Genomic DNA, 27,524 nt, shown 5'->3' on the forward strand with positions numbered 1-27,524 from the left:
GTGCAACTGGGAATTTGTCTTGCAGAAGGCACTCAGCTTACTTCCAGTGGTATGAAAGCAGCTTTCTGTCGCCTGCTCCCCTTAAGCCAGTGGAGAAGGCAGAAAAGTGTGAGCAGAGAGCCTGGCACTTGAAACACACTGAGCATCTCCGTTGGTCTCAGGAAAGCTGCTCTAACCTGTGCCAAGGCAGAGTCATCCATGGAGCCTGATATTATCTCTGAATGTCTCTACACATGCATATTAGGTCAGTTTTAATTCCTCTGTTTCAGCAGCACATAAAACATGACACTTGCATAACACTGCAATTTTAAATGCTTCTGTTCTAGTAGAAAAATTATTTTTCCCAGGCACAGATCATTTTTAACCTCTTAATTTATATAATACCTTGGGAGTTCTGAATCTCATAAGATTTTTACAAAGTGCTTCTTGAAATATCAAAGCCAATAGAAATTTATAGCCTTTGGCATCTCAATGAACTAGGGTGTTTTTAACCGTAGGCCTCCCACGTTCATGGTTTATGTGGCAGGTAGGACATGACATGGCCAACAAGAGAGAAAACTGTTGTGTAGGTCATGAAAGGCATTGAGTCTGTTCAGAATGGAACACTAAAACAAGCTACCTACACTGCCTCCTTTGCCAGAGGATCCAAATCCATGTGCCAAAGGTCCAAAATTAGAACTCCTGGACCTAGTCAGGGATAGTCCAGTCTAGAGGAGATGCACTCACCCAGAGACTCTAGCTTCCAGGTTTAGAGATCTGATGGAAGACTAGTTTTCAGATGACCTCTCTCACAAACGGCTCAAGGAAACAAACCTCATCCAGGAAGCAAACCTCACCCAGAGCTAGCCAATGCAGCAGAGCACAAACCAGTAATGATGCCTTCTCTGCAACACAAGCAATTTGTACTCTGCAATCTCTCCCCATGCAACAGAAACATTGCAAAGTGGTGGAGACCCTCACCTTGTATGATTCAAATCCACTAATTGCTGGTCTTCCCTGCTGTGTACTTAAACACATACTGAATGCATTTGTCAGCCAAGTACTAGCAAGCAAACTGTGAACCACAAAAAGGTAAAATGTCCTGTGACTCTCCTGCACTAGTGCTGGGAACTGGAATGTTCATCCCACAGAGGAAATCATGTTGGCACACCTCCCTAAAAAGATTTCACTCACATATATAAGAAAGATTTTGAAACGTTTCTGGGCTGATGCCTCAGCTTACCTGCCTACACAGCTGTTTTGCTATGACATGGGTGGCTCGACAGTTCCCTGGGCATGCTGGAAGCTTCAAAGCTAAGATATCTAGGAAGCTGGAATCAAAGGAATTGACCAATAGCTGAAGGACATCTAATGGGCAACTCATGCAACTGCTGACCAGCCTAAGGGGTAGCCCCTGTTAACTGGGAGAAGCCAGCAGTGTCATGTCATCACAGAATGGTGGGTAGCCAGCGAAACAGGCCAGGTGGGTCCACAAGGTTTACGAAAGCATAACTTTCCAAGCAGGTTTCCAAGAAGCTGGAGAACCAGCCAACCCAGCAATACAGAATCCAATCAACATTTTTGAATGGAGAAGTGTTGCATCAGAAAACTTATGGTCAGCTCTGCTGTGAATGGGAAGTACCTGACTATTGCTAACACACCTCATATTTCTTCCTCCTCCTCAGACTTGATACACAAACAGCTGACAACATGGACAGATATGTGGAGCATGGAATGCCTTGTGCAATAACTTGCTTACAGCAGAAAAAGGAGGGAGGAAATTAGAATTAAAATGGTAAGGTACCCCCTACTCCATTTGAATACTCCTTGGCCATGTCATAAATCTTCGCACATCTTAGGTAAGTTAGCAAGCAATTTGTAGTGTGAAATGAAAGTAGCAACATCCAGTTCACCTGAGATCACAGAAACTGGTGCAACTCAGAGGAAAGACAAACTAAAATTACAAAGAAAAAAATGGAATTTTTCTATTGTTGTAGAATACACCTTCCATTTACAAATGCAAACATTGCATACTGACACTGACAATGTTCAGAGAAATTTAGTGTATTCCCTACTAAGTGTCTGTATTGTGGGAGGCATCATTTTACTCATGGTCCAGAGAACACCAAAAGGTCCAGCAGCCATAGCATAGGTCACAAATGTGTCCCACTCCCTGAATTAATACTCTAAGATGCTTCTTGTTCCACACAGGACATTGTCTAGCCTTATGTGGCTCTGAATCAAACAAAATGAATGGTTGTTCTACATTATTACAGATGCAGTTAAATGCTGTTGACTTGTCCCAAGCAAAACATCCTTCAGCTCTGGGGGGAATAACCTGGGAGTCAGAAAGTTAATAAATGGTTTCACTCAGCATCAGGACAGTCTGTAAGAAGTAGTGCCTAATTTTCATTCAATATACTCATGTACTAGGAAGTCTATATTAATAAACTTCAACATAAGATATTATGCTCTCCATTGCAAAACCAAGAAACAAAGATACCGTAAAGCAATTTGATGCTTTCCTAAATGGGAACAGATCTTAACAGCTGTCTATTAACAACTCCTTTCATTCCCAACATTTGAAAGAAAATTGTACAGATGAACCCATGCCAATCCATTTCAGCTTCTAGACACAAGAACATCTATTTGATACCTTAATTCTAGTTCCGGTTGTGATCAGTCAAGCTCCATTTCCTCCCTTCTGACATATCTAGTCATCACCATTATGTGGTCTGTCTGTGTCAGGACAGTGTTTAATGGAAAACATACTAACAGCAGCGCATCCTGGGGTTTTTGCTGCTAGCTGTGTAGTGCTGAGCTCAAGTAAAATCCTCATCCCTTACGATCTGCCCCCTGTGCCTCACCACTTCAGATTACTGAGGGGAGCTAGTCAAAGTTCATCCAGCCAAAAAAAAGTCCTACAGTAAAATGCTGAAAGTTCAAAGCTGTGGCTTTGCTATTGGGAAAAGATGTGCTGAAAAGATTCAGAGACATCTTCCTAATCTGCAGCTACTGCTAATTCATAGTAGATTTTGTGGTTAGACAATACCAGTTTTTCTGCTATCCGTTTAGTAGTTATTGCATTTAAAAAGCCAAAAGCTTTGATCCTCTTGGAAACTATCATACATTCCTCTCAGGAATACTCTAACTGTTATTAATAGGATAATTCACAGGTAAAGTGCCACTCCAGGTGCACAAGTGTTTGATGAATTGGAGCACAACCAAAAAACAGTCAAAGGAATACGCACGAAACATCAGCCTAGTCTCCCCTCTCTGCTCCCCATGAAAACCAAACATATCACATTTTTTTTCATAGGCTTAATTATTGTCCTGTTCTTTTACTTCTATTTTCTCCTTTGCATTGGGGTTCATGTAATCTATTTAGATTGCAGGGTTTTTTCTGAGCAAGGTCTATAGTTTATCTGGGAACTCTTATCACTTTTAGCAAATTGCTTCTCTCTTGACTTTTCGCAGTGCCACAGTATCATAAATGTCAATAAATTCTATTTCTGATCTTGAAACCTGTGTTACAGCTAAACTATTTATTTTCCCTCCTACACCTTCCTTTCACATTGTGACCCCTGACTTTTCTCAGCCTCCACACCACATTTCCCTCCCACATGATAGCTAAATTTAAATCAAAACTGGATGATTCTCTTTTATGTGTAGCTCAATCAAACAATAGGAACTTGATTCAAGAATTACTGAGAAAAATGCATGCATTGTGTAGGTCCGACTAAATAATCACAGATTGCCTTCACTTTAGAAATCTCTTTTTCATTCATTCTTCAAGTTTTTCTTTATATATCACACATATATTAGGAACCTGTAGTTGACTTATATCCACCGGCAGTGATGGTCCATGTGCTTTTCAAAAAAGGTTCAGATGAAGAGACAAGTTGTTCCCATTATTTCGACAAGACTCACTCTTCAGTCTAATAGTATTAGAGACACACTAAAATGCCCTTGGCACTGATACACAGTGTACCTCTTCCAAAAAATATGGAGTAACAGAGCTTCCCAGAGAATACATTGCACAAGACCACATATAAGAGTTTCATCAGAAGGAGCTTTTGTTTGAGGGCTTGAGCTTCATAAAATCACAAGGGGAGGAAACATACATCCTTCCCCTGCTTCACAGCTTTCTTCCCTAAGCAAAGACTTTGAAGGCAGTTCCTGGAGACAACCCTGAATGATTTCCTCAGCCAGTTTCCATTTCTTCTTTAAATTTCTACAGTAGAGGCACCAGCCCTTCATTTGCGTTTCATCTGTGTCAGTGGGTTTCAGCCTTTCCTGTTTATATTTTATATACCTTCATGGCAGAAGTGCCATTAGGATAATTATAGTTATGTTAGAACTCCCTTGTACACTACCAGGAGACACTTTGTTTCTAGATAATGAGGTCAGCAGTTTCCAAGATTTGTGGAACCAGGACAAATTGTTTTGGCAATAGGCCCAACTTATCTCAAGTTTGCCCATACCATCCTCTCCTACAGGAGGCCCCATCTGCTTTTCTGCATTACTGTTCAATGCTACTTTCTGATTCAGGCTCTTCTTCCCCCAGGATGAACCATATCATGTTTTACCCTCTGCAGAAGCTCCCATACTAAGGGCCACCACCAGCAGAGAGGCCAATGGAGAATTCTTCCAGGTAAGATAACTACAGAAGCAATGGTGAGGGGGAATGGGAAGGAATCATAGGCCAAAATCATATTCAAGTAAGTGTTCCTAAATAAACATTATGGCACATACAAAAGGAAACACAAAATAACCCGCTACTCAGAAATGGTCTTCCGAACCCACCCTGTGTGCAGTTGCTGTCTCTGCAAGGAAGTCACACACTCCAGGGCATCTCAGCTCTACTCTGGCCTGTGAGATCTGACAGGGCGGGTTTTATTTAGCACTTAGGTCACATTCAAGGCCAGGCTAGCACAGCTATTTCCTCAATTCATACCATTGCACTGAAATTCATATTAAGGCACTCAAATTTTCAGAGTGCCATGCTTTGTACACATAATACCTCTAAATATGACCTGACTGTGTACTTAAACTGACGATACAGCCATCAAAACAGATATATTACAAGTGAACTCCTGGTCCAAACAAAATTGGTTGCAAACTAATAGCATAAGAAATATGCATCTTAAAACAGCAGTGTCACTGTTAACAGCTATGCAGAGACTAAGCTTCATATATACAAAGCAGAAGCAGTTGACTTAGGAAAAGCATTGCAACAATCTAATTTCTTAGCAATCAAAACAAAGCACCTTGCTCTCTACGTGAGTGGTAAGTCATTGCCAGACATCTATCCTCTCTATAAAATCTTAACCCAACCTATGCAGACTATCAGGATGAAAGAGTAAGGCCTGCTACTCTAGGCTCACTTACCATTTCCCAGAAGAAACAGTGCACACCAACACTTACTATTGCATGAGATTTTGCAGTCTTTCGACATGCCCTGAGCCAGATATCATCTTCTTGGCTAAGGGCTCATACTGTATCTGTACACAAAGGTTTCTCTCACTGTTGCTATAGCTGTACATCATGAGATTCTTTAAACACATAATACATCAGCTTTTGGCACAGCTCTCTTGAGCAGGTGTGTTCTGCAAAGCATTCTTCAGAGCCAGCAGGGATTAAACAGTATTTTGTGGGTCCCAGGAGCTGCAGTTTATATTACTCTGAGCACCATAAGGCCAAGTTACCTCTGTTTAGCAAAGTCAAAAGTTGTTGCACATTCAGATATACAAAGACAGAAGAAAAGAAGGACTATGACTAAAGTGTAGGACACACCACTGAATTTTTAAATTTCTAACTTGCAACAGTTTAAGATAAAGCTTTCCATATAAGCATTCTCACTTATGCAGACATCTGGTGAACAAGTGCTTCTGGGCTAAAAATATTTCTGATGTATTCCAGGAAGGTACGAGAAGTTGAGAATCAGATGTTTTCTATAAAATATCTTCCTGAAACACTCCTACTGTGAAGCTTTCGTGACCTTGCCATTTTTGCTGAAGTGTCTTCTTAGATAACATCACATGGTTAGGATACTTTGAAAACTTGGAATTGCTAAAGGCTTTATTGCTAGAAGTTTTGCTGCCTTGAAACACAGTGACACCATGTGGCCAATTGTTTAGGCCAGAAATGACCTGCTAGTAGAAAGGGCAGAGTACAATTTTCTCATTTTTCTTTCGCTTTATTAAATTTCTCTTAGGCATGCTCAGATACAACTATATTGACCAGTGAGAGTAAACTCCATGAGAACAATGGTCATTTGAACAAGTACACAAAACCAAAGCCAGCGACCACTTGGGATTTCAGTGCATGTTCAAAAGCCTAATGTTTGCAAAAGTGTCCATTGGAAATGCACCTGTAAGTTTAGCAAGTAAATATCCATAAGCATGGATTGCATTTGTGCCAAAACATCCTAATCACTTGGTGGATGCAAGCAACTGGTAAATCTATGATTCTACCTTCTTCTCAAAAAAGTGTACCTGGAAGGTGAACTTAAAAATCCATGGTTTAATTCTGCAGTAATATCACACAAAATTGCAATTAATTTTGAAAATCGAGAGATTTTTGACTTGCTCTCATTACTTGTTTTTCTTCCAAGTATATGCAAATATCTCCATTTATTTTTACAGGCATTTCTGAGGTAAGTATTTAAAGTCATGAGTGGGAATGTTGCTGCTAGAAATGTTCACAGTAGTTGTTATCACTCTGCATTATATAATATGGTGACTGATGTGATGAATCATCTCTCCCTAGCACAGGTTTTTTTTCCAAATGAAGTACTGCACATTCAAACAGAACGAATGGTAAGAATGGGCAGATCTCTTTGAAAGAGAGACATGGAGACAGGCAGACAGATGAAAACTGAATACGGATTACTTAAATATCCATCAAACAGAAAGAGAATAATACATGAATCAGCTCTTCGCAGAGAATATATTCACTCAGTAGTACTACAAAAAAAAAATAATGTTCAGTAAGAAATCTGTATTTTGAGGCCGGGTTCAGAATATCTTGCTCTCAAGACCAGAAAGGAAGGAAAAATATAACAAATATGACTTCCAGTTGCACAGGCTTTGCAAAGTCAATGTTCCATCAATGTTGCCTTTTTTACTGATTAGTTAGATAACATGCTGGTGTAATTTTTTTGTTCAGTATCGAACTCCTGGTGAGCCATTTATGTCAATACTATCACAGTGCATTGAAGTGTAAATTAAATAGGTTAGTTTGAAAGCCTGATGTAACAGGCTTTTCACCCACTTTCATGTATATACATAGTTTAGAGAGCCCAGGAAGCACCAGCCAGTTAGACACAAGACTTTCTGACTGCTCAAAACAGGAGTTTGAGTTGAGGAAGATTAATGACCTGATCCTTCAAATTCTGTCAACCTCACTAGTGAGATTATGCTGCCATCTTGTGACCTTAAATTTTACTAACCTACAGTGGCAGAAGTTTTCCCCCTAGACTGGAAGGGCAGTGTACATGTCTCCTTGGTACACAGGTGCAATGATGATGCTTTGAGCAGCTGAAACCTCTTTTATATTCAGACTCATGGGCTGCACCCTTCAATGTCATTGTCACTGCTAATGGAAGTGCTCTCTATGGACAGGCCTGAGTAGGGACTGAAGGCAGCCCTGCAGAGGGGGTGAAACCCACAATTTAAAGAACTGTGGTTTTGTAACAAAGGTTACAGAATGTCCCCCTGCTGCCAAGAGAATCATCCATTCTGGAAAGCAAAACACACAGCTAGCATTTGAAAACTACTGTATACACTGACAGAAAAAGATATATTCTTCACAGCTGGGAAGGTTGATGATTATAAATGATTACATAAATTTGCACATGGATGATAAAATTTTCCTCTCCATCTTCCCAAATATAAAGCTTGTATATTTATGGTAGAATTTTTCTTGCTTGAAAAAAACCTGTGTTACGATTGGCTGTATTCTGAATCTAAATGAGGTTGTTCCATCTGGTTAAATTAAATAAAATAGCTGTATGTCAAAGTGGTTATGCTGTTCCCTTGAAACAGTACAGACTTCAGCTGCACAGTGACTGCTTACATACTACTTTGGAATACCCCAAAAAGGCTTAGTATGGATGCAATCACATCGAAAAAAAAAAAAAGCTGGGAACCCCTCTGCCAGTAACCTCCTGTTCTTTCCTTATACTTCAACTACATGTGCTTCCATCACTGTTCACTCCCAAGACACTTTAGAAGTGAACATATAGAATCAAACCTTGAAATAATGACAATTTGAAATGCATGTGCAAGGCAGAAGCAGAGACATGACTGGAACAACAGAGCTAACAAGGAAGCTGCTCTGAGCTTGAGGCATTGTTTGGCAGAGCCCATGAAAGGCATTCATAGCTAAAAGGTTTCCTCAACACTTCTACCTGGAGACAAATCATCAGTCTTTCTTCACTATCAGAGCCTCAACCACTATTATACAACCAAATCATATTTTCTCTCTAATCCTTGTTTGCCAAAGCATCCTGCATTTATACTCTGATTAGTTTCCAGGATACACTGTATTTTCTTCAGGGTATGGCACAGCAGAATAAGTGTTCCCAGCTAACCATTGAAGATTACATTTGCCAGTTCCCCGTTTTTGAGTAGGCCAATTGCATTGCATTGATTGTATAACTGGAACCTCAAATCTTTCGACTTTATACTTTCTTATAATTATAAAGTATTCAGGCAAATACACAGCCAGCTGATTCATCTCTGTGAGACTTAGCAGTGTATTTCAAGAACCATAATAATAACTATTACTGCTATGGCAGTGTGAAGCTCTGGGCAGATTTACATCTAATCCATTTGCAAAGCTAAGTCAAAAAAAAAAATGTAGAGAGTAAAGTCTACAGTGCCTCAGCAAGTCTGTGATGACAGGCATAGACCTTCGCTTAAGAGGACAAGGAAGGCATCTCAAGATCCTTTCTTTCCAGTATTTCTGACAGCAAAGCAATTGCTGTCAGGGGAGATATTTGGCGTAGTCACATGAGGAGGAGAGTCCTTGACATTGTGCTGCAAGTTAGCAGTGCCCCATCTGACACAGCACAGCACGGTGCAGGAAAGATGCTGCAGCTTGCACAGCTGACGTGCCTGAGACTCAGGAGAATGTAAGTGTAAGGATCAGTTCCAAAAATCTAGACCTGCAGTGTGAGATGCAGCTGGGGTAGCTGAACCTTCTCAAAGGGCTGAGAAAGGACACCTATACTATTGTTTCTGGAACTGTAAATACTTTTTACTCTGGACAGCCACTTTCCAATCCTCTCTATAGAACTGGAAGTGAATTCCAGTTTTCCAAACTATCTGCTACATCTCCTTTACAATACACTATGTAAGCAAGCAGTAGAAGAATTAAACCATCTGTTAAGGAAACTTTCCTGTCTGACCATTCAGGAGACATTCTGGCAGTCACACTTGCACCACCAGAGATTTTAACTGCTGAGACTGAAGCTCCTTCAAAGTGGATGGTTCCAGTGAGCTGACAGGTTCATGTTAAGCCTTGCTTGACTCCTCACTCTGAGAGTCAGACCAGGTATCCTTACTGGCTCGACCCCAGGATTCCCTTAGCGCAGACTCATATGTCTGGTTCCTTAGAACAATTTAGTCACGGTGCAGTAACAGAGAAATAGCTCGAGCTGGTGCCTCCAAGGAGGGACCCCCAACAGAGGTAGTCCTGGGCTTTTATACCCCCACAGTCCAAGCCCGTGAAAGTCTCATCTCTTCCTGATGAGCCCTCAGTTCCTGCTGTCTCTGAGTGTCTAATCACCTGTCTGAGCCACAGGTTCCTGTGCCCTTTGTTGTGCAAAGGGTGGTTGGTGCCAAGTCACAGCCTCTTGCCTTGGGCTCCCACGCTCCAGAGCTCAATCTGCAGCTCCACTGCCACTGCACACTGAGCTACCAGCACCAAATGTATTCCTCAACATAATCTCACATCAAAGCTTATCTTTAATACTCTATAGCCAAGTGAGAGAATGGAGTTCATTTTTTTCCCTTTCATTCCAGCAAGCACCAATGGATACAATGAAATATGAAGCACCAACCAGACATCAAGTCTGCTGGAGCTAAAAGTACATCTTGATGACTATCTAGGGAACAAATATTTTTTTCAGCAGCCTGTCCCCTTATCTCTTTTACAGCCACCTTCTATCACAGCGAAGAAAGTATTCAATATCTCTGCTGGGTTTGGATGAAGTGAGTTCTTGCACAAAAGGTCAACCAAAGGCAATGTACAAGTGAAACTCCAGAGTAGCCTTCAGATTACAACCAGGATGGAATTTGAGTAGCAAAAAATTATTACACCCAATCTGCACAGAGAAATGCTCTAGCCCCAACCCATAAAGCCCCACTGATCCATTACTGACTTCATATCTATCATGATTCTAGAATATGGAAAGAGGAAAAATGAATCTCTATACTCACTCAGCATTCATTCCTATAAGATGCTGATCACTTTGGCTGATCACTTGTAAAATTCCACTGATAGCAATTGGAAGCCCTTCAGGATATGTACCATTTTGTCTCATAATAATCTTGTGGTTAAAATCATGGAGACAGTGTTCAGAACTCCACCTGGTGAGCTGAAACAAGAACTCTTTAGAGCAGACAAATACTGCTAAAGAGATCCTTCCTTTCCTCTGAAAGGGGTAGAAGACGCACTTATGAGAAAAAAATAGTAGAATACTGTCAGAAAACCTCTATGAATCCAGACTTCAGGAATTCAATGTTCGGGGATTGATCATGTTTTTTTGTGGTATGGTAGTAAGCCAAGGATACATTGGAAATCCACAGCTGGCAAGGACATACCCTCTCTCTCAGACTTAATCCACGTATGGAAATGGACAGTCACAATGTTGATCACGAAGGGAGTATGTCCCAGCAGGAATCCTTGCCATGGCAGCATTTACATCTCCATATTCTTAGAGCCCAGCTCCAGACATACAGATATTTTATTTTTAAATATAACCCGCTTCTGGAACAAGAGTTTGTGTTGGGTTTGCCATTTCTTCCTCATTTCACAAGGAGGGCTTAAGACCTACCAGAAGTAATGAGTGAGTCCTTCTGCCCTGAAGCAAATATAATCTTTAAATCTTCCTAATATATAATCTCCTCTCTATTGCAGTAATACACTAGGCTCTTCCTTCTCTGATACAGTCTGCTCCCAGAATGGATTCAGGTTGCAACAGCAGTCCAAACAGTCACAGAGGCATTAAGTCCACACCAGTGCTAAGTATGTTTGAGAGCCTACTAATTGGACTAAAGCTTGAGACCTGATAATTAATACCTTTCCTTTCAACCTACTTCATCAAAATAATCTGATAATTTGTATTATAAGAGATAAAGAACTCGTTTTGCAAACTTTGTCAGCAATGAGAGCTCAAAATAAAGTTGGCATTCTTCTAATGAGAGACACGAGGAAAGAAAGAAAAGCAGAATTAAAAAAACCTATCAGAGTGAAACAAACTAAAATATGAGGAGAATAAAACAAAGGACCAAGGAGGGATAAAGCTCAGGCCTCTAGTTGCCTGAGAGCAACCACAGAACACAGTGGCTTGGTCTGTGGATCTTCCCTGAAAGTGGAAGTAGGTACATGCTGTGCTTGCTGTTTCTATGGTACCTGCAGGAAGTCAGAGCTGAGGGTGCTGCAGAATTGCCAGCCAAGCAAACAATATCATGACATCTAAGCTCATCAAAGTATCTTTTGTTTGAGTGAAACATTTTTTAGACAATTAATGGCTTTTGAGAAGGCAGAGTTTTTTGGGGGTTTTTTCTGGTTTTTTAGATGAAAAGTCTGTTTGGAGGCACATAACCATATACTATCACTTTCAGAGGTATGAAAATATTGAAAACAGCCTTAAATATGTTTTCAGCCTTTACACCTCTTCAATGAAAACCTAAAATACATGAAGAAAAATCTCACAAATAAAAGCATTCCTGATTTTCTCCACATGGAACCTTGCACTGGAGAACTGGAGACCACAGCAAGGAGGAACTGTCCACAAACACTCATTTACTTCCAGAAGAACTGTATTTCTTATACTAAGAAACATTCCATCTAGAATCTCCTTGACTCTGGAATCTGTATACATGGTGACTCTCAGAAAAATCAGTCCTTATTTTTATGTGTAGCAGGAGGCTCTGTCATCCAGGAACACCACCTCATAAGGAGAATTCTGCACTATTTTACAGACAAAATAATAGGAAAGCATCGGAGATGTGCACAGGCATTGGTCAAGTCATGACTGTATGTACAGTGATTTACCCTGACCAGCTTGCTCAGAGGTCATAAAAGAAACATGTTCTACTATGTGAGTGCTAGAACAAATGACCCTGTTGCCAAACATGGCTTAGAGCTGGAAGAGCCACATAGCACACATAGGATTTATGAGACTAACCTCTGGACTCCTTCCTGAGCCCAGGAAATTGCATGCCCATGAGGTCTAGTCTGATGTTCATTGGTAATGCAAAATTATGTTCTTCTGTAGGGAGAAGAAAAAAAGCAGAAGCACTGGAAAGCCAAATAGCCTTATGTGGAGAACTGAAAGGAATGAAGAAGAATAATAACTTACTATCTTAAAAAATTCTACTCTCCTCTCAACCCAGTGGAAGGGAGAACCTGCATATGCAAAGGACAGAGAGCAAATTACTTAAAAAATTTGAATGTTCGTAAAAATTCAAGCTATTTTTCTTAAATTTGTGAATTGAAAGGTACAGTGGTATTCCCTGCCTCATCCCATTATCATCCTCTGTGTGGTGTCTGTTACATGGCTAACAAGGCAGATACAACTGATAAAAATACCCACAAGCAAATGGAACAAGCAGCAAATGAAGCAGAGAGAGAAGACAGGTCTGGTCCAAATATATCTGAACCCTTGCTGCTTAGAAACTACTAGGCTTCACCTTCCAGGTTCAAAGCTTTTTCTCAGGCCTCAGAAGAGGAAAAAGCCATGTAAGGAGATGAATGGGGTTGGCTTTTTCCAAACAGTTCTTTTTCTAGCGGACAGTGTTTTCAGGCTATGCAAAAAGCACTTTAGTAGTTAGAGACAACTTTAAAAAAAGAGAAAAAAGTTAATGTTTATCTCTGGTCTTCCTCCCTCCTCTTTTGGGCATAGTATTCCAGATGAATCAAGGGAAACAGACAGGGCACACCATAAGCCATATACCCTAAGGAAGCTAAATTACCAAATGACTCACCTTGCATTAGATGATGTGTAAAGTAACTGTTGATAAAAGAAAACTCTCACCTATGAAAAAATAACAAGATTTCAAAACCTATTGGTCTAATAGGAAATAAAACCCAAGACTTTCTTCTGAACTCATCATAAGCACTCATGTCCCAGTAAACAACCTGGTGATTAGAACACTAATCTGGGAAGTGAGAGAACCTCATCAGGCACAGCCAAGGCATGAGTATCACCCTTCCAAACCTCAGCTTTTAGTTTAATGGCTATTTCAGGGAGACTCTTAGCATCAGTCTTTAAGAGGATAAAATGGAGTTATGCAACTAAGTGCTAATCCTTTCCCCAGTGGGAGAAAAACTATTTTTTAATACTTTTCTTACCTCAGGACTCTCTAGCAGTTAGAAAACAAAGGACTACATTATTTTCACCTCTGATGAGCGACTGAAAAATCTGAGTGGAATCAACAAGACATGAAACAAGTAGAACTTGTTCCTTGTTTTCTACAATGACCTCAAAGTGAGAGACTTTGAGAAAATTTCTATAAACTGACTAGAGCTTCAGTGATGGAAAGCAGCTATTGCCTCTTCATAAAAGCATTAGCTGTCAACGTCCCAAGACAATAACTGTACTAACAATAACTGATTGCAAAACCTCTTAGTTAAGAAGGCATACGAAATACAGATTTCAGTGACTTGTTTGTAAGTAGATACCGTGTTCTGTGTTAGCCGCTGATACCTTAGTTACATTAATCTACAGAGAAAAATGGGTTCACCTTGTGGCTGAGCAATTGGCACTTTGATTATTCTACTAATCCCGGAACTAGAAGTGGTTACCACTCACCTCTGGCACTGCACAGTGAAACCAACCATCTGGTCACAACCTGGGCCATCATGATTTCACTTGCACATGTGTGTCTTCTGGCAGAAGGAGATTTCTGATGGGGATCCTACATTCTACAAAAAACCATACAAGTTATTACTAAACAGATTTTTTTTAATCATAGAATATCTCAAGTTGTAAGTGACCCATACTCTTTTGTTTTTCCTTTTCTTTCTACTCTCCATTTTCCCCCCTCCTTTCCAATGGATTTTTATGTACACCCACACCCCTCCTCTCACACACACTCACATACTTCCCTTTACGAAGGGGAGAAATTTAAGAGCTGATAATCCTTAAATGCAGGTTTTTTCTTTTTTTCTTTATAAATGTACAATTTATACCTCTATTTTAGTTGATTTACGACTTGTCTAGGTGCATTGTGATTTTGAGTTTAGGTATTTCATATACTGAAATTCCACTGCACATACTGGACTGGAGCAAAATATTTCTACATATTTTCCCATCATAAAGTAGAAACTAGAAAAAAACACTTCAGACATAGTGGGCAAGAGGACTTGTAATGGATCACTTTTAAAAAGCTACCATGTTTGAGCTGCATAGTATTTCCTTCCACAGAGCTAAAACATGATGATAAAATGTGTTTGATAAAAAGTATTGAAAATCACTTGTGACAGTATATGACACAATAAATCAGTGACTATGGGCTGAATGCATTGACCTTTGACTATGAACAAACCTCTAAAGTAACAGATTGAGAAGAATAAGGAGCTATGACAGGACTATTATCCGGCAATCATAACCAAATTTTTCATGGTCACATTTTAACAAAATTACTTTCATGGTGAGTTTTGATTTAAAAGGCAAAACCACTGTTCCTGATAAAATCTAGACAATTTTGAAATAACTAACTTCCCTTTCTGTGGGGATGTTCCTGACAAATTAAATGTATAGATTCTTCTGCTGGATATTCTTTTGCCCTTTCTCCTTCCATTTTTTTTTAATAAGACAATGGGAGTAATTTATAGGGAGACTTGTACCATAATAAACAGTCTGATGAGAAGGGCATAAATGAGCCAGACCACAAAATGAAGAACCAGTCAGAAGACAGCCTCACATTCAGTTTTCTCAAGCATCATCTTTTTGTTCTGTTCCAGTACAAGCCAGCTAGAACTGCTCTATGGCAGGATTTCATGCAGCTTTTAGAAATCTCTCATCACTTGTAAGCAAGGGTTTGGTTTTGCTCTGAAGCAATATGCATATAAAACCACTGACAGCTTTGGATGGAAGATGTGCTGTGGGTGGTATATACGTATCCACTCACTGCCACTTCCCAGCTGGTTCTCTTGGATTTGTAAATCTTCAGTGGGGAACAACAAACAGAGCAATATAAAAGTAAGAACTGGTGTCTCCACAGGAGCTACAGTTCTTTTAATTAATTAACAAACCTCCTCCACCACTTAGCTCTACTTTGACTTACAGTACTCTACGTGACATACAGTAATCACAGCATTCACTCATTAAAACCATCCTAAAGATATCTTTAAGATCCCCAAGTAGTCTATGGAATTACTTGCCTGCTAGGTCCAAGGGTAGCCTCTTTACAAAACTCTACTAGTTCCTCTCAGACTGGAATCTGTTTCTACCCCCAAAAAATATTTCAGTTCCAGTATGTACTTTCTTCTTCTAAGAAAGGAATCCCATGAATGTCTGCCTCAACAGAACTGACTAGAACTGTGGCATTCACTGCCTGGTTAAATTTATCCCTCAGTTTCCATGAAAGACGGTGCCTAAAGCATGTACACATTCCAGAAGACAGGAGGAGTTACTGCATCCCCTCCTGAGGTATTCATACATTTGCTAAATGAAGCCAGGGGTCCAAGTACCTGTTCTTTTGACTGTGGACAAAATGCATGAGTGATACATACCATTTTAAAGGATAAACAACATGTGTCTAACACCTCATGAACCGGCCTTTCTATTTCAGGCAAGTGCACTTCACACTGGGGAAAGTGAACCTGAATATACTATTTCCTATAATCCTCAAAAATTAGAAAGGGCCCTCAAGGTCATCTCGTCCAAACATCTGATCAAAGCAGGACTAAATTCCAAAGTAATATGATGTTGCTCTTTTCTTTTATTCTGTCAAAAATGTACACCAACAGTGAATCCACAACCTCTTTGGGCACCTCTTCAAGGGTTTAACCACTCTCACTGTGAAGAATTTTTTTCTCTATTGTTTCCCAATTGTCCCATGTGGCAAACAGTGACCACTATGTGCTGTTTTTGCACTGCACATTTCCTGCTAGTAGAATAGAGCACACTCAATCTGTATCACTTTCTTATTTTGAATATATTCTTTTTTTTTCAATAGTGTCTCAGCTAGTGTCAGTGGCTTAATTAGTTGAATTGTGTCTGAGAGTCTGACTGTTTTTTCTACCTGCAGATGCAAGATAACCCACAAAGTGAATGAAGTAGTTTTTACCAGAACAGCTGTGTTTACCAGCCACCATGTTTCTAGCATACAAATTATTCTATAAAAGATGATCAGGTATTCAGCAGAAGTCTCTAGGGTACCTGACCTTTCTTATTTAAAGCCTTGAACACTGCCACAATAATCAATCACCAATACACACAGCACAGTCTGTTTATAAGTCTGGACCAACAACTAGGATTTTAACCTTGATTCTGAACTTACAGGGAAAGGTAGCATGTAACTGTCTTCCCCTTCTAGAGAAAAAAGCCAGGAAGGTAATTAAGGCTGTCAGAATAATGAAAGGCTTTGGATGGGTTTACAGTTAGCATTTACCTACCTCATACTACAAACAGCACTATGAATATTCACGATAAAGTGGCAGCCAGATATAGTTTGACAGATACATCACAAAGATTTTTTTTAATCGCATTTGCCTATATTGGAGGAGAGGAGACCATGGAACATCCCGAAACCTAAAGCAGCATGCTGTCTCTTCAGTCCATTGACAGCAGCCCAAAGCCACATGCTGGAGATTTTGGGAGTTCTGCCAAATGTCCTTGTGGTCCACAAATTTTGCATTATTTGCATCTAGTGTAGTCGTACATCGTTCTCCCCAAACTTTGTTAACCTCCCCCTAGGTCTGAGATCATTGAAGCATGTCAAGCCCTAAACCTTAACAGGGCAATTCTATCAATAAGCAATTTATCTTTCTAACACCTGGACATTGGTTGATGCAAGCAACAAATACACTTTATCTCTTTGCAGATTTAAATCTAGTATGAGCAATATTCTGACAGTAGCACCAAGGAGCAGTACAGTAGATCAGTATTCATGTCACAGTCAGTGCTTGGCAGGGAACTAGGGAACTGCTGACTGCTCAGCAGTCAAATGCACCAAGTCCACCTGATAGAGTCATTCTCAAATTCTGCACAATGTCAAAGTGTGACTTCCAAGTCCCTGCTTAATGCTTGAATTTTTAGGCTCAGTATCCAGAATTGTAAACAAATGCAGCTTAATCACTGGCTGTATTTATCAATGTAATATCAACCTAATTGCATAGGAGATTCTCATAAAGAATCAGTTCAGATTGAAAGATTTGCCCTTTCATCTTGCTCCAAGACAAATTGTATCATTTACATACATCACTATGTACAAATTTCACTGTCATCTGTATATATATCTGATGTCACATGGGGAGGTAACCTTCAAATCACAGATGTCTCCCATTTTGCAAGTTCTCTCACCAGAAATTGGAGATTGAGCAGGCTGGATTTGAACAAGAATGGTATCTACAGATACCTGAGTTCTGCTAGTGTGATACTAATGGATTTTCCCAGTGTTTTGCTCCTGCTCAATCATAACAGTTGGCTATTTAGCCAACCCTTGGCTCTGTACCCAGACTTGGCTGTTCTGTGACCACCAGCTCCCTTACACTCAGACATGGTCAAACTAGCTGATTATTGCAGATGTTACTTTCAATCAAGCACAACCAAAGCCATCCCATGCCTTCCTTTTGGTAATAGCAAACTCAACTAGAAATGAACAATGTCAAAACAACTGCCACCTCAAGGTCTCCTTAGAATAATTCTTAAAAACTAAACACTAAACTAGGTCAAAATTTAAATTAACAAAAACTACTTCAGGTCAACTATTAGCCCAGACTGAATGACCCATCTGAATGGCCTATCACTCTCCAAATCTCACTTCTTGCTGCTGAGGTGCCACATATGGTGCACTTTCCAGTGTTCCTGATCACATACAAAACATGCTGCATACAGTCATTAGCCACTATAAATATACCAAACACGTCTCATTCTCACTGCAAAATTGTCTTTCTGACCTACCTAAAGGTAGCTTGCCAGAAACAAGACCAGTGTGAGGAATTTTTCAACGGACAACATAATATTCCTAGTCTTCACCAGTCAAAGCATCATTGCCAGTGTTATCATATACCCTTCTGGCCTTGGCCTTACATATTGCTGAGGGTGCTCCCCCTCCATCAGCAGATCATGCAAAGTGCCCTGGAATTGGAATGGCCTGGGTCATGGTCAGTGAGATGGGAGCAAAACTGCCAAAGACAGAGAAAAAAAGAGAAAGCAGACATTACACCCTCAGATGAGGGAAGATGGCCACAGCAAGAACAAGACTCCTGGAAGGCTTGAAAGAACATAGTTGCCCCTGTACATTGCTGTCTAAAAAGAGACTAAGTCTCAGCTTTACAGGGAGTGGTATGTAGACTGGCATTGAAGCAGTAACTGCTGGGCTATTTCAGCAATTGGATATGATATTTCCAACAAAAAGTACAGACCCCTGACCTCTTTCTCTCCCACTACAACAGAAATGATGCTGTTAGGTATCAAAGTAGTCTTCCTGCATCAAGACAACATGTATCTCTTATCTGAAATGATCCAGAAATGGGAGAATGGCTGGAGCCAAAGCTCTTTGCAGCCAGTGCCTAGACTAGAAAAATTCATCCATTTTGAGTTAGTGCTTTATGTTTGAGAATGTCAGACTGACACTATCCAGGGACAGACTCTTGCAGATGGCACAGGTTTATTGATTCAAAACTATCTTTCTGGATTCATAGCATATTAAAATGATAGCAGTGCATTTGAACCTTCTCTTCTAGTTGAAGACAGAGTTATGCACATGCTCTGTTCCTGTACAGGACATCTCCCTTGAAACGTCTATCCAGCTTGTCTCCTATCTGACATTCACATTTCACAATCTTTTCTCCACTGCTGAACACTCCTTCAGGACCAGATCCACTGTAAATGGGGGCAGCACACAATGAGTCACCAAGCATTCACTTCACTGTATACAGAAATGGCTCACAATTTAGAATCAGGTGGACTAGTGATTACAAACATAACTAAAAACTCTGCTAATTTCTCAATTACCTTGCCTTGGCATAAGGTCACACAGATCCTGAAAGGCACAGAATCACTCACCCTTGCTTCTCCTGATAACACCATGCACATTCCTGCTGCTTCCTTCTTTGATCCAGCTGAACATTTTAATCTTTTGTGTTTTGGGTTTTTTCCACGGGATTAGATCGGTAACCAGGAAAAAAGGCATGTGTCCCTCTGTGCAGCAAGGTATTCTTAAAACAGTTAAGAAAAGTATAAAACCACACCTTTCACTGAAGTGACTTTAATGCAAACATATATTTACAGTCTAAACACAAGATGTTGAAAGTTCAGCGGCTGAAGTCACCAAAAAGATATAATCCTACATAAATAGAATGTAACTCACTTAATTATTTTTTCTAAGTGCTATCTAAAGTCAGGGTCCAGACATTTTTAGGTTTAATGCAAATTTTGCATGGACAATTTTTTAAGACTCTTTTAGCATTTCTAGTTTTTGTCCTAGACAATGAAAAGTAGCAGGGATATTTTGCAGTAAGTGCTGCAAGGAGTGTTAGTTCATTGGAAATATTAATCTTCCTTCTTGCCAAATGTAAAGTATCACTTTCTCTGTGCTTAACATTACATTTGGTTCAGATTCCATTTTTGAATAATGTATATGGAGCACTAAAAAGTACAGAATAGTGATTTTTTTTTCTGAAATGGTAGAATTATAAATTTCTTAGCAAAATACTGCTATAAAAAATTTTTTACTATTTGTATTTTGTCATTAAACGTTGGTCTTACCCCTCAGCTTGATAACAAATGATCTGGCAGTGTATTAGAGAACTAAGTTTTGAATTAAAAAAAAAAATCTAAACCTTTAGACTTCCAAACACACACAGGAAACAGAAAAAAGAAATGGAGAAAAGTCACCTCTGAATTACACCACACAATGTATATTCTCATCTTCCACTTCATCTCTTCTGTCCTGTGGCTGTGAAATAACCCTGCTTATAGAAGCCATCCAGAGACACTGTTTTGCCTGAGTAAGAAGCCACTGGTGTTACAGGAGCACATTTGCACTGAAATGTCCTTGTTCAGCACAGTCCCTACTAAAAACCCACTGCAGTCTCAAATACCCACTACTTCTGCAGAGGCAGTTACTTTGCCAAAGATGTTTCAGGTCTTCTGTACCTGTGGTTCATTTCTTGCTTACAGGTACTTTGATTACTTTTCTTCTGCAGTTTCCTCTACATGTATCAAAATGCTTCAGGGTCAGTTTTTGCTTGTGTTCAACCTCATACCTGATTGGACCTGGTACTTTCAGGTCTCCAGTAAAGAACATCAAGAACTTTTTTCTTCCTGAGCTATACACAGCCTTACAACATATATGGCAAACTATGAGAAGAGAACCCCACAACTTTTTCAAGAAGCCTTGAGAAGTACAGAGAACATTGCTCCATGCGGTGCCCATATATTTCCAAACTGTCAGGATTCCCTGGAGCTTTTCACAAAGGGTTACTGAGTAGATTGGCCAGGAGGACAGAGCTGTGTAAAGTAAATCATCTGCACTGCGATACAAAAAGCTGTGTCCAAAGGTCCACAGTCTGTGGGTTGCTTCAGGGACACCTAATTAAAAACAATAAGCTATATAAGCTTCATATAACTTAGATCACATTCGCCCAGATTATTTTAGTTCCATGGGCTCTGAGCAATAAGGCTAAAGATGAGTTCAGAGATGTTCCATTCAAGGACATGCTTTTTTGCACTCCTCTCTTCTTTTTGGGATAGTCTCTTTCCTATGTAAAGAGACCAAAAGTTGTACCAAATCAAAGATGGAAAATTTTAAGAACGCATTTGCAAATCAGCACTCTCCATTGTTGCCTGATTCCAAGTTAGCTAGGGAAATCATCCTGCCCCAAAAGAGCACCGCAAGATGTACTGTTCCCTTGTAATAAACTTGTTCATAGCAACTTACATGCAGGGAGATTCTCAGTTTCTGAAGAGACTTGTCACAAGCTTTTCTCATTCTCTTAACAGAAATGTAGTGCGCAGTGCTAAACAAGGAATGACTATGTAAGAAGCAAGATGAGATCTTTTGGTTCAAGCTAGTTCTTTGATGCTCTATTTTATCTGAAGCACTTTTCAATTACAAGCAGATTACAAGACCAGCTTTTCCTATCCAATTTTTATTAGTTTTATCAGTTGTGCTTGGCAGAGGATCTCTTGCAGCTAAAGGTGTATTATCTTTAATTGAATAATTCACATTGTTCTTGAATAATGTTGTCTGTATTCAGTAGACCTGGAGAAACTATATAAATCACCCTGACTCAACAGGCTGCAATTAGTAGAATTTTTGCTATTAACTTGGAAAAAGAATGTGATCTTAGCCCTCTAGCCCTATTTGTCTAAATCATCTCTTCAGCAGAAGAAACATTAAATATCAAAGTCTTCAGCAAAATACTTAAGAACATGCTCAAGAACAGAGAGAAGCATTTTATTGAAATTAAGCCATTTCCAATTATTTTATATTAGTCTGCGTCCAGTTCCTTTTTCCTGAAGATAAGTTTCAAATTTGAGTTTCATTTTAAAAGTATTCCCAGTGAAAGTGAATTGGCTGGAATATTTTCCATTATGTGCACAGAGCTGCTCAGCTAAACCAGCTTTTTCAGTCTTTCTTGCCAGCTTCCATGCAAATGACAAATAAAGGGCTTTTAACTGGGTAGCAAAGCTTTCATTCCAGAACAAAAAACCAAAGAGGTCCCATGTGCTATCACTGTCAATGGAGTCACCAGTCAGCTCCCTTCATCCTCTAGTTTCAACACCATTTTCCTTGAACCTGATGGCTGAGCGTGACAACTGTATGAAAGCATCTGTGACCTCATTGTTGATTTGCTGGTAGAAAGCATTTTTATTTTTAATGGTAGTTTCCTATAGAAATAATATTCCTAAATAATTCAGTGGAAAACTCCTGTGAGAGTATTTCCTCTTATGAAAAGAGATGGTTGCAGATTGAGGGCAAAAATAGCTCATTACAAATGCAATCTACATGATGGGATGCCAGGTCAGACTACAGCACACAGGCAGACCAGATGGTGTCAATATACAGTGAAGCTGTGGTCAGAAGTCAACCGAAATTCAACCAAATGGAAATTCAACTAAGTGGAAAACTATTAGGAGAATGAAAATAAACAATGATGCAACAGTGGGGTTTAGAGGAAGGCAGTCCAGGACACTTTTGATGAGTTTCCAAGATTTAGTGAGTACTGAAATACCAACCCTGGTCAGCATCTTTGACAACTTCCACTATAGCTTGCTCTTAGGGATGTCTGAGTCCATCAAATGCTGCCGGAAAAAGGCCTGTATCCTGCGCCAGGCATCTTCTTGGGCTTTAGCATGCTCTCTCCACTGCCCTCCCCAACACACAAACATCCCAAGCACTCTGTGGATAGAAGCCTGGCACAGAGGCAAGTATGGTGGCTCCAAGAGGTGCCCTGCTCCAGAATAGGAGTAAAACTCCACTTCCCGTCCACACTGCTGAAGGCGCTGAACAGCATTCTGGCAATAGAGATCACTTTTCCAGTTTGTGTCATCCAGTCCAGACAAGAACAGGAACTTGGCTAAGGACCTCTCCACTGGAATGCGACAAACCCAAGTTGTTGGGTCCCTGTGATCATCTAAGACATCTGAAAAATCTACTAGGCCAGACTCATCACTGATCTTCATCCTCTCCAGATTATATGGGTGGGGAGGAATAGTGAAGCCATTCCCCTTCAGGGGAATGAAGGAATTAAAACCACTTCCAGATATGCTGACAGCTGCCTTGATGCCAGGTAGAAATGTGGCCATGGAAAGGGCTAGATCAGCTCCTTTAGACAAGCCCAAAACACCAATCCCGGTATCTTTCACCTGAAACAGAGTTATGAAAACATTATCAACTACTTATTTCCTGAGCTGACATAATGTTCTGCTTTCTCACTCAGCCCTCTAAGACCACCTATATTTTGCCCCTTCCCTCTCACTGTTCAGGTTATATCAATCCTTCATCTATCCCTTTGCTGAGGCTCCACAAGAGTGACTATGAATTCCACAGCTCCTCAACATCTCTTCTCCTGTAAGATTTTTCCTTCCTGGTGACTTCTAAAGACAAAGCCTCTTTGCTCCCTCCACATCCTGGCTAGACATGCGGTCTCGATATGGAATCTTTTACTGTTCCTATCTCCAAACCACTTCTTCATGGGTTTACTTGCAATAAATTTCTTTATTGCCATTTTTTTAATACTTTCCTACAGTTGACCTGTTATTTTCTGTTTTGCCTTAGAAGATGTAAGGTTCATTACACCTGAGGCTCAGTGACCCCAAGAGCTGTTTAAATCAACTGATTTGATAGTGAAGGCCCTTTATGTCAAAATCTAGACGTTTCAGAGCTCTATGAGAAAGAAGACAAGCAAGGTTGAATTCCCCTCTCACACTGGCTACAATCCTGGTGTCCATGTGCTAGAAAGGAAATAACTTTGTGAACTTAATACCTCTTTAAGCAGCACTCTATTAAAATTTTAGATGCTACTTAGTATCTCTTGGTCACTTTTGAGTGAAGTATGATGATGCATTGCTATTAAGTGTCTTTTTTATCCCCCACACTTTTTCAAATACAGCCTCAGCTTAAGATGTGTCACACCCTCCAGTGCTACAACTGTAAGGGATTCTTTTGTTAAAGTTTTCTATTATTGTCTTTTGAAACTTCAGAAGGACACTTGTGGAACAGAATCAAAAGCCTGTAATATAGTCAATGGATTGTTTTCCCCTCTAAAATCTTGAAAGATGCAAAAGTTGGGAAAAATTAAGATTTACTGCTTAAGCAGTTCTGTACTTCTAGTCCACGAACTGCTTTGATTTAATCTTTCACAAATCTGGTTTGCCAGCATGTTTTGGACTGTTATAAGATGCTGTGCAAAATTTTGCTACTTGCAAAATTTGAGTTGAAGCACATGCTTTTCCATCTCTCAAGATCACATTGTCTTTCAGACAATGTTGTTTCCTTCTAACATTTCAGAAACTTTGTTGCATTCAGTGACATACACTATTCCAACTAGAAAACTGCAAAATAGTTTCCAACAGGAAGAACACCATAACTTGTCTCTTACCTGCTGCTGTTTCCGCAAAAAGTTCACAGCTTCCTCAAAATAGTCCAGTTCAAGAACCTCTGGAGTAGTAGGGATATCTTCAAAGGCCATGTAAGCAAGAGCCAGAGTCACAAAGCCTCTGCTAGCCAGGAGACTTGCTCTGTATTCAACAAGACCTCCTCCAGATCCATACAAATCAATAAGTCCAGGGAACGGACCAGGTCCTGCAACAAAGGGGTATGTATAGCAAAGTGTACTACCAGAGAGATAAGCTGTCACTTCAGTAGTGCCCTCTCAGCACATGTCAGTAGATATCAGAAGAAATGATCCTTTGAAGCTTTTTGTGGTGGCTGTTGTTCTCGGGCACACACAAAATCACTGTAAGGACATGAATTTGGATATTTCTTTTCTCTCTTAGAAACTCATTATAGGAAGTCATAGGTTGGACATCCTTCTCCCATCATGAATTTTGCTGACATTTGCCTAGATGTTTTCAGGTCACTGGGGATCAATGAATAAACAGTATCACTGCATGAGCAGCACTTCTTTAGGAACTGTGCTAGCTTTGCCAGGGAGGGAATACTTGGGTTATGAAATATACTCACAAATACCAGCACTAACCTATGGCAATTCAGGCTTCAGTGTGATACAGGTAACTACCCCTGGGCTCCTCAGCTCTCCTCCTGCAGCAATAGGACCTTCCTTTCCTGATGCTGCTCTGCTCATTCTTATAGCCAGACTTCCCTTACAAGCTTTGATGTTGCAGCAGCTGTAAGGAACTGTTTATTAATTACAGAGCAAGACAGCCATGTTCAAGTTCTGCTCAAGAAACTGAAACACTTCACGGCTCAAAGCAGCTTTGCACAGGATCCAGTCTCAGCAGTGTCTCTGTATGAAGCTGTGGAATATGGCACCAGTTTACTTAAGACCTTGATTTTCCCATTTGTCTCCCATCTTCCTAAATATCCCACATAGATCAGCTGCTCAACCAGGTAGAGACTTCTTGCTTTGACTCTTCCTTAGCTAAAGAGAGAGACAGAAATACAAGTCCAGAGCCTGTAGGAAGATCCATGGCAGCTGCTGGAGCAGCCTAGGCTGCATGGTGCTCCCACCATGCCTCATCATTCTTCACTCCACAGCCAGAGCTGTCATGTATCACAGCTCTGCCAAAGCCCAGGGGCCTCTCTGTCCTGTCAGCTACACAGAAGAGGTAAGAAATAAACACAGTTTTTGCCAGAGCTCTCACCACAGGAGAGGTCCTGACCTGCCTCAACTAGAAGAACCAGGAGACATCTTGTGTTACCACCACTGCCCTCCCTGCACCACTACACTCCCGCCTCAGCCATTGACCCGACTGGGCAACACCTGCTCCTCCCTGCTCTGCTGTGAGGATCCAAGTATCTGGACCATGCACAGGCTGAGAGAATCATTAGCTGAGGCTTTGCTCTGAGTTGCTGAGTGTATCCAGGGGACACGGGGCACAATATGTGGTATAAGTCACACCTGGTAAACCAGAATGGAATTAAAACTCACCAGGAGGGAGGAAGAGGGTTGCTTTCAGACGACCTTCTCTGACTGAAATCCTCTTCACCCCCTCTCCTAAAAACCATCGTTCGTTGGTGCATTTTCCCAGCAAGCGGCTTATGTCCCCATGGCCTTCATACACTTCCAAGTCCACACAGAAAGGGGTCAGGACATTCCTCTTTGCTAGCCGCTTATAGGGCGTTTTAGACTGCAGAGACCACAGCAGTCCCATCGGCTCCACTCCCACATAGCTGCCCCCCAGAGCTGGGGAGCAGCTGAGGTCGAGCTCTCCGCTGCTCTCAGCTCTGTAGAGAGCGTGGGCTTGGAAAAGCTCCCCGCTCTCGTCCACCAGGCTGGCTCGAAGGGTGACCGCCTGCTGCGGCCGGAGACCCACCACACGGATCTGCATAGGGTCATCGAACAGACACCTGGGGGAAGGCAGGACCAACACCTGCACTGCCATCCCAGCGGACCTTTCTTGTGGCGAGACACGGGTCGTGTGAAACTGCGTGAGACAGCACCGTCAGAAGACCTTCGCTTCTCAGGCTTAAAATCTCTGCCCAAAGTTCAGGAAGACCCACCATGACCACTTCCTTCAGTCGGCCAGCGCGGGCTGCTGGGAGACGTAGTTCAGAGCACGCCTCTCTCCAGACACTCCGGCAGAGAGGTGGCACAGTAACACCGTCCACTTGCACAGACACAAGCTGTCACTTCTTGGCGTGTGGTGTTACTTTTGACTAGAGAAAGAGACTAAATGAAAATCCTCAAAGTAGCAAAAAGATATTCAAATTGTCTTTCCACCCCGACTGCAGGCAATTCCAGATTTGACTGCAGAACTGGCTTGGGCACCTCTGCCAAGGCACAGTAAACACAAACAAGCTGGAAAGTCTGAAGTAACGTGAGACCTTAATTTAGCTGCGAAACAAAGCCTGCTTTTAATTCCTCTTGAGCTTTCAGCAATTTTTGGACAAGCACCCCAAGATAAAATGAAATTTTATGCTATGTTTCTTTAAAAAACAAAAGAAACAGACACAGTAAAAAAAACCCTGCATTTTTCTTCACAATCAATCTTGTCTAAAGGGTATCTGTATTTTCCTAATTAATACACGGAAAATAAATTTCCCCATATTGCTAATGTTTCTAAGGAACTGTTTGAAGATTTGACTATAAACACTATCTTTTGGTTTTTTTAATATTATTTATATTACACTTTTGCAATGTTTGTGTATTTAATAGCCTTCTAGTCCTACTCTGTGGGTCTCAGACATTTGAGAAGTCTCAACCCATTCTGTGGAATACAAATCGGAACTGAGGCTGCAGAAATAGGCTCCTGGTTCACACATCTCGCCTGACCACGTGTTAGGCAGCAATTATTGGCACAGAATAAGGCTGCAGAATCGCACGTCATGCCACAAGACCATAGATGATGTGCAGATGGACTGTAGATCTGGCAAGGAAACTCTGAAACCACCCCTCGAGATGAAAGAGAATGTAGCTACATTTAAATACAACAGTGGAAAGAAGTAAAA

At 40.7% G+C, this 27,524-nt stretch overlaps 2 protein-coding genes across 3 annotated transcripts in view; both read right to left on the minus strand.

The window, feature by feature from the left end:
* LOC108495411 (cytosolic phospholipase A2 beta-like) overlaps positions 1-18,519 on the minus strand; it is a 57,709-nt gene extending 39,190 nt beyond the window's left edge. The window contains exons 1-5 of one of the 2 annotated variants that reach the window (XM_017811097.1): positions 18,344-18,519; positions 14,027-14,139; positions 13,200-13,249; positions 12,575-12,621; positions 10,428-10,585 (exon numbers count right to left, since the gene is read on the minus strand). The gene's annotated coding sequence lies outside the window, so the exon portion shown is untranslated. The remainder of the gene's footprint in view (positions 1-10,427; positions 10,586-12,574; positions 12,622-13,199; positions 13,250-14,026; positions 14,140-18,343) is intronic. The other variant, XM_017811092.1, reaches the window with a different exon arrangement.
* Positions 18,520-21,824: 3,305 nt separating this feature from the next.
* On the minus strand, positions 21,825-27,518 carry LOC108495429 (acyl-coenzyme A thioesterase 1-like). The gene is made up of 3 exons (XM_017811117.1): positions 26,005-27,518; positions 24,493-24,695; positions 21,825-23,257 (listed from the first exon to the last, which is right to left on the minus strand). Exons 1-3 carry the CDS (start codon positions 26,456-26,458, stop codon positions 22,655-22,657), a joined length of 1,260 nt encoding a protein of 419 aa, XP_017666606.1. The 5' UTR covers positions 26,459-27,518; the 3' UTR covers positions 21,825-22,654.
* Positions 27,519-27,524: the final 6 nt, after the last annotated feature.

This window comes from Lepidothrix coronata, unplaced genomic scaffold (assembly GCF_001604755.1).
Source record: "Lepidothrix coronata isolate B3197 unplaced genomic scaffold, Lepidothrix_coronata-1.0 Scaffold1, whole genome shotgun sequence".
Classification (NCBI taxonomy): domain Eukaryota; kingdom Metazoa; phylum Chordata; class Aves; order Passeriformes; family Pipridae; genus Lepidothrix; species Lepidothrix coronata.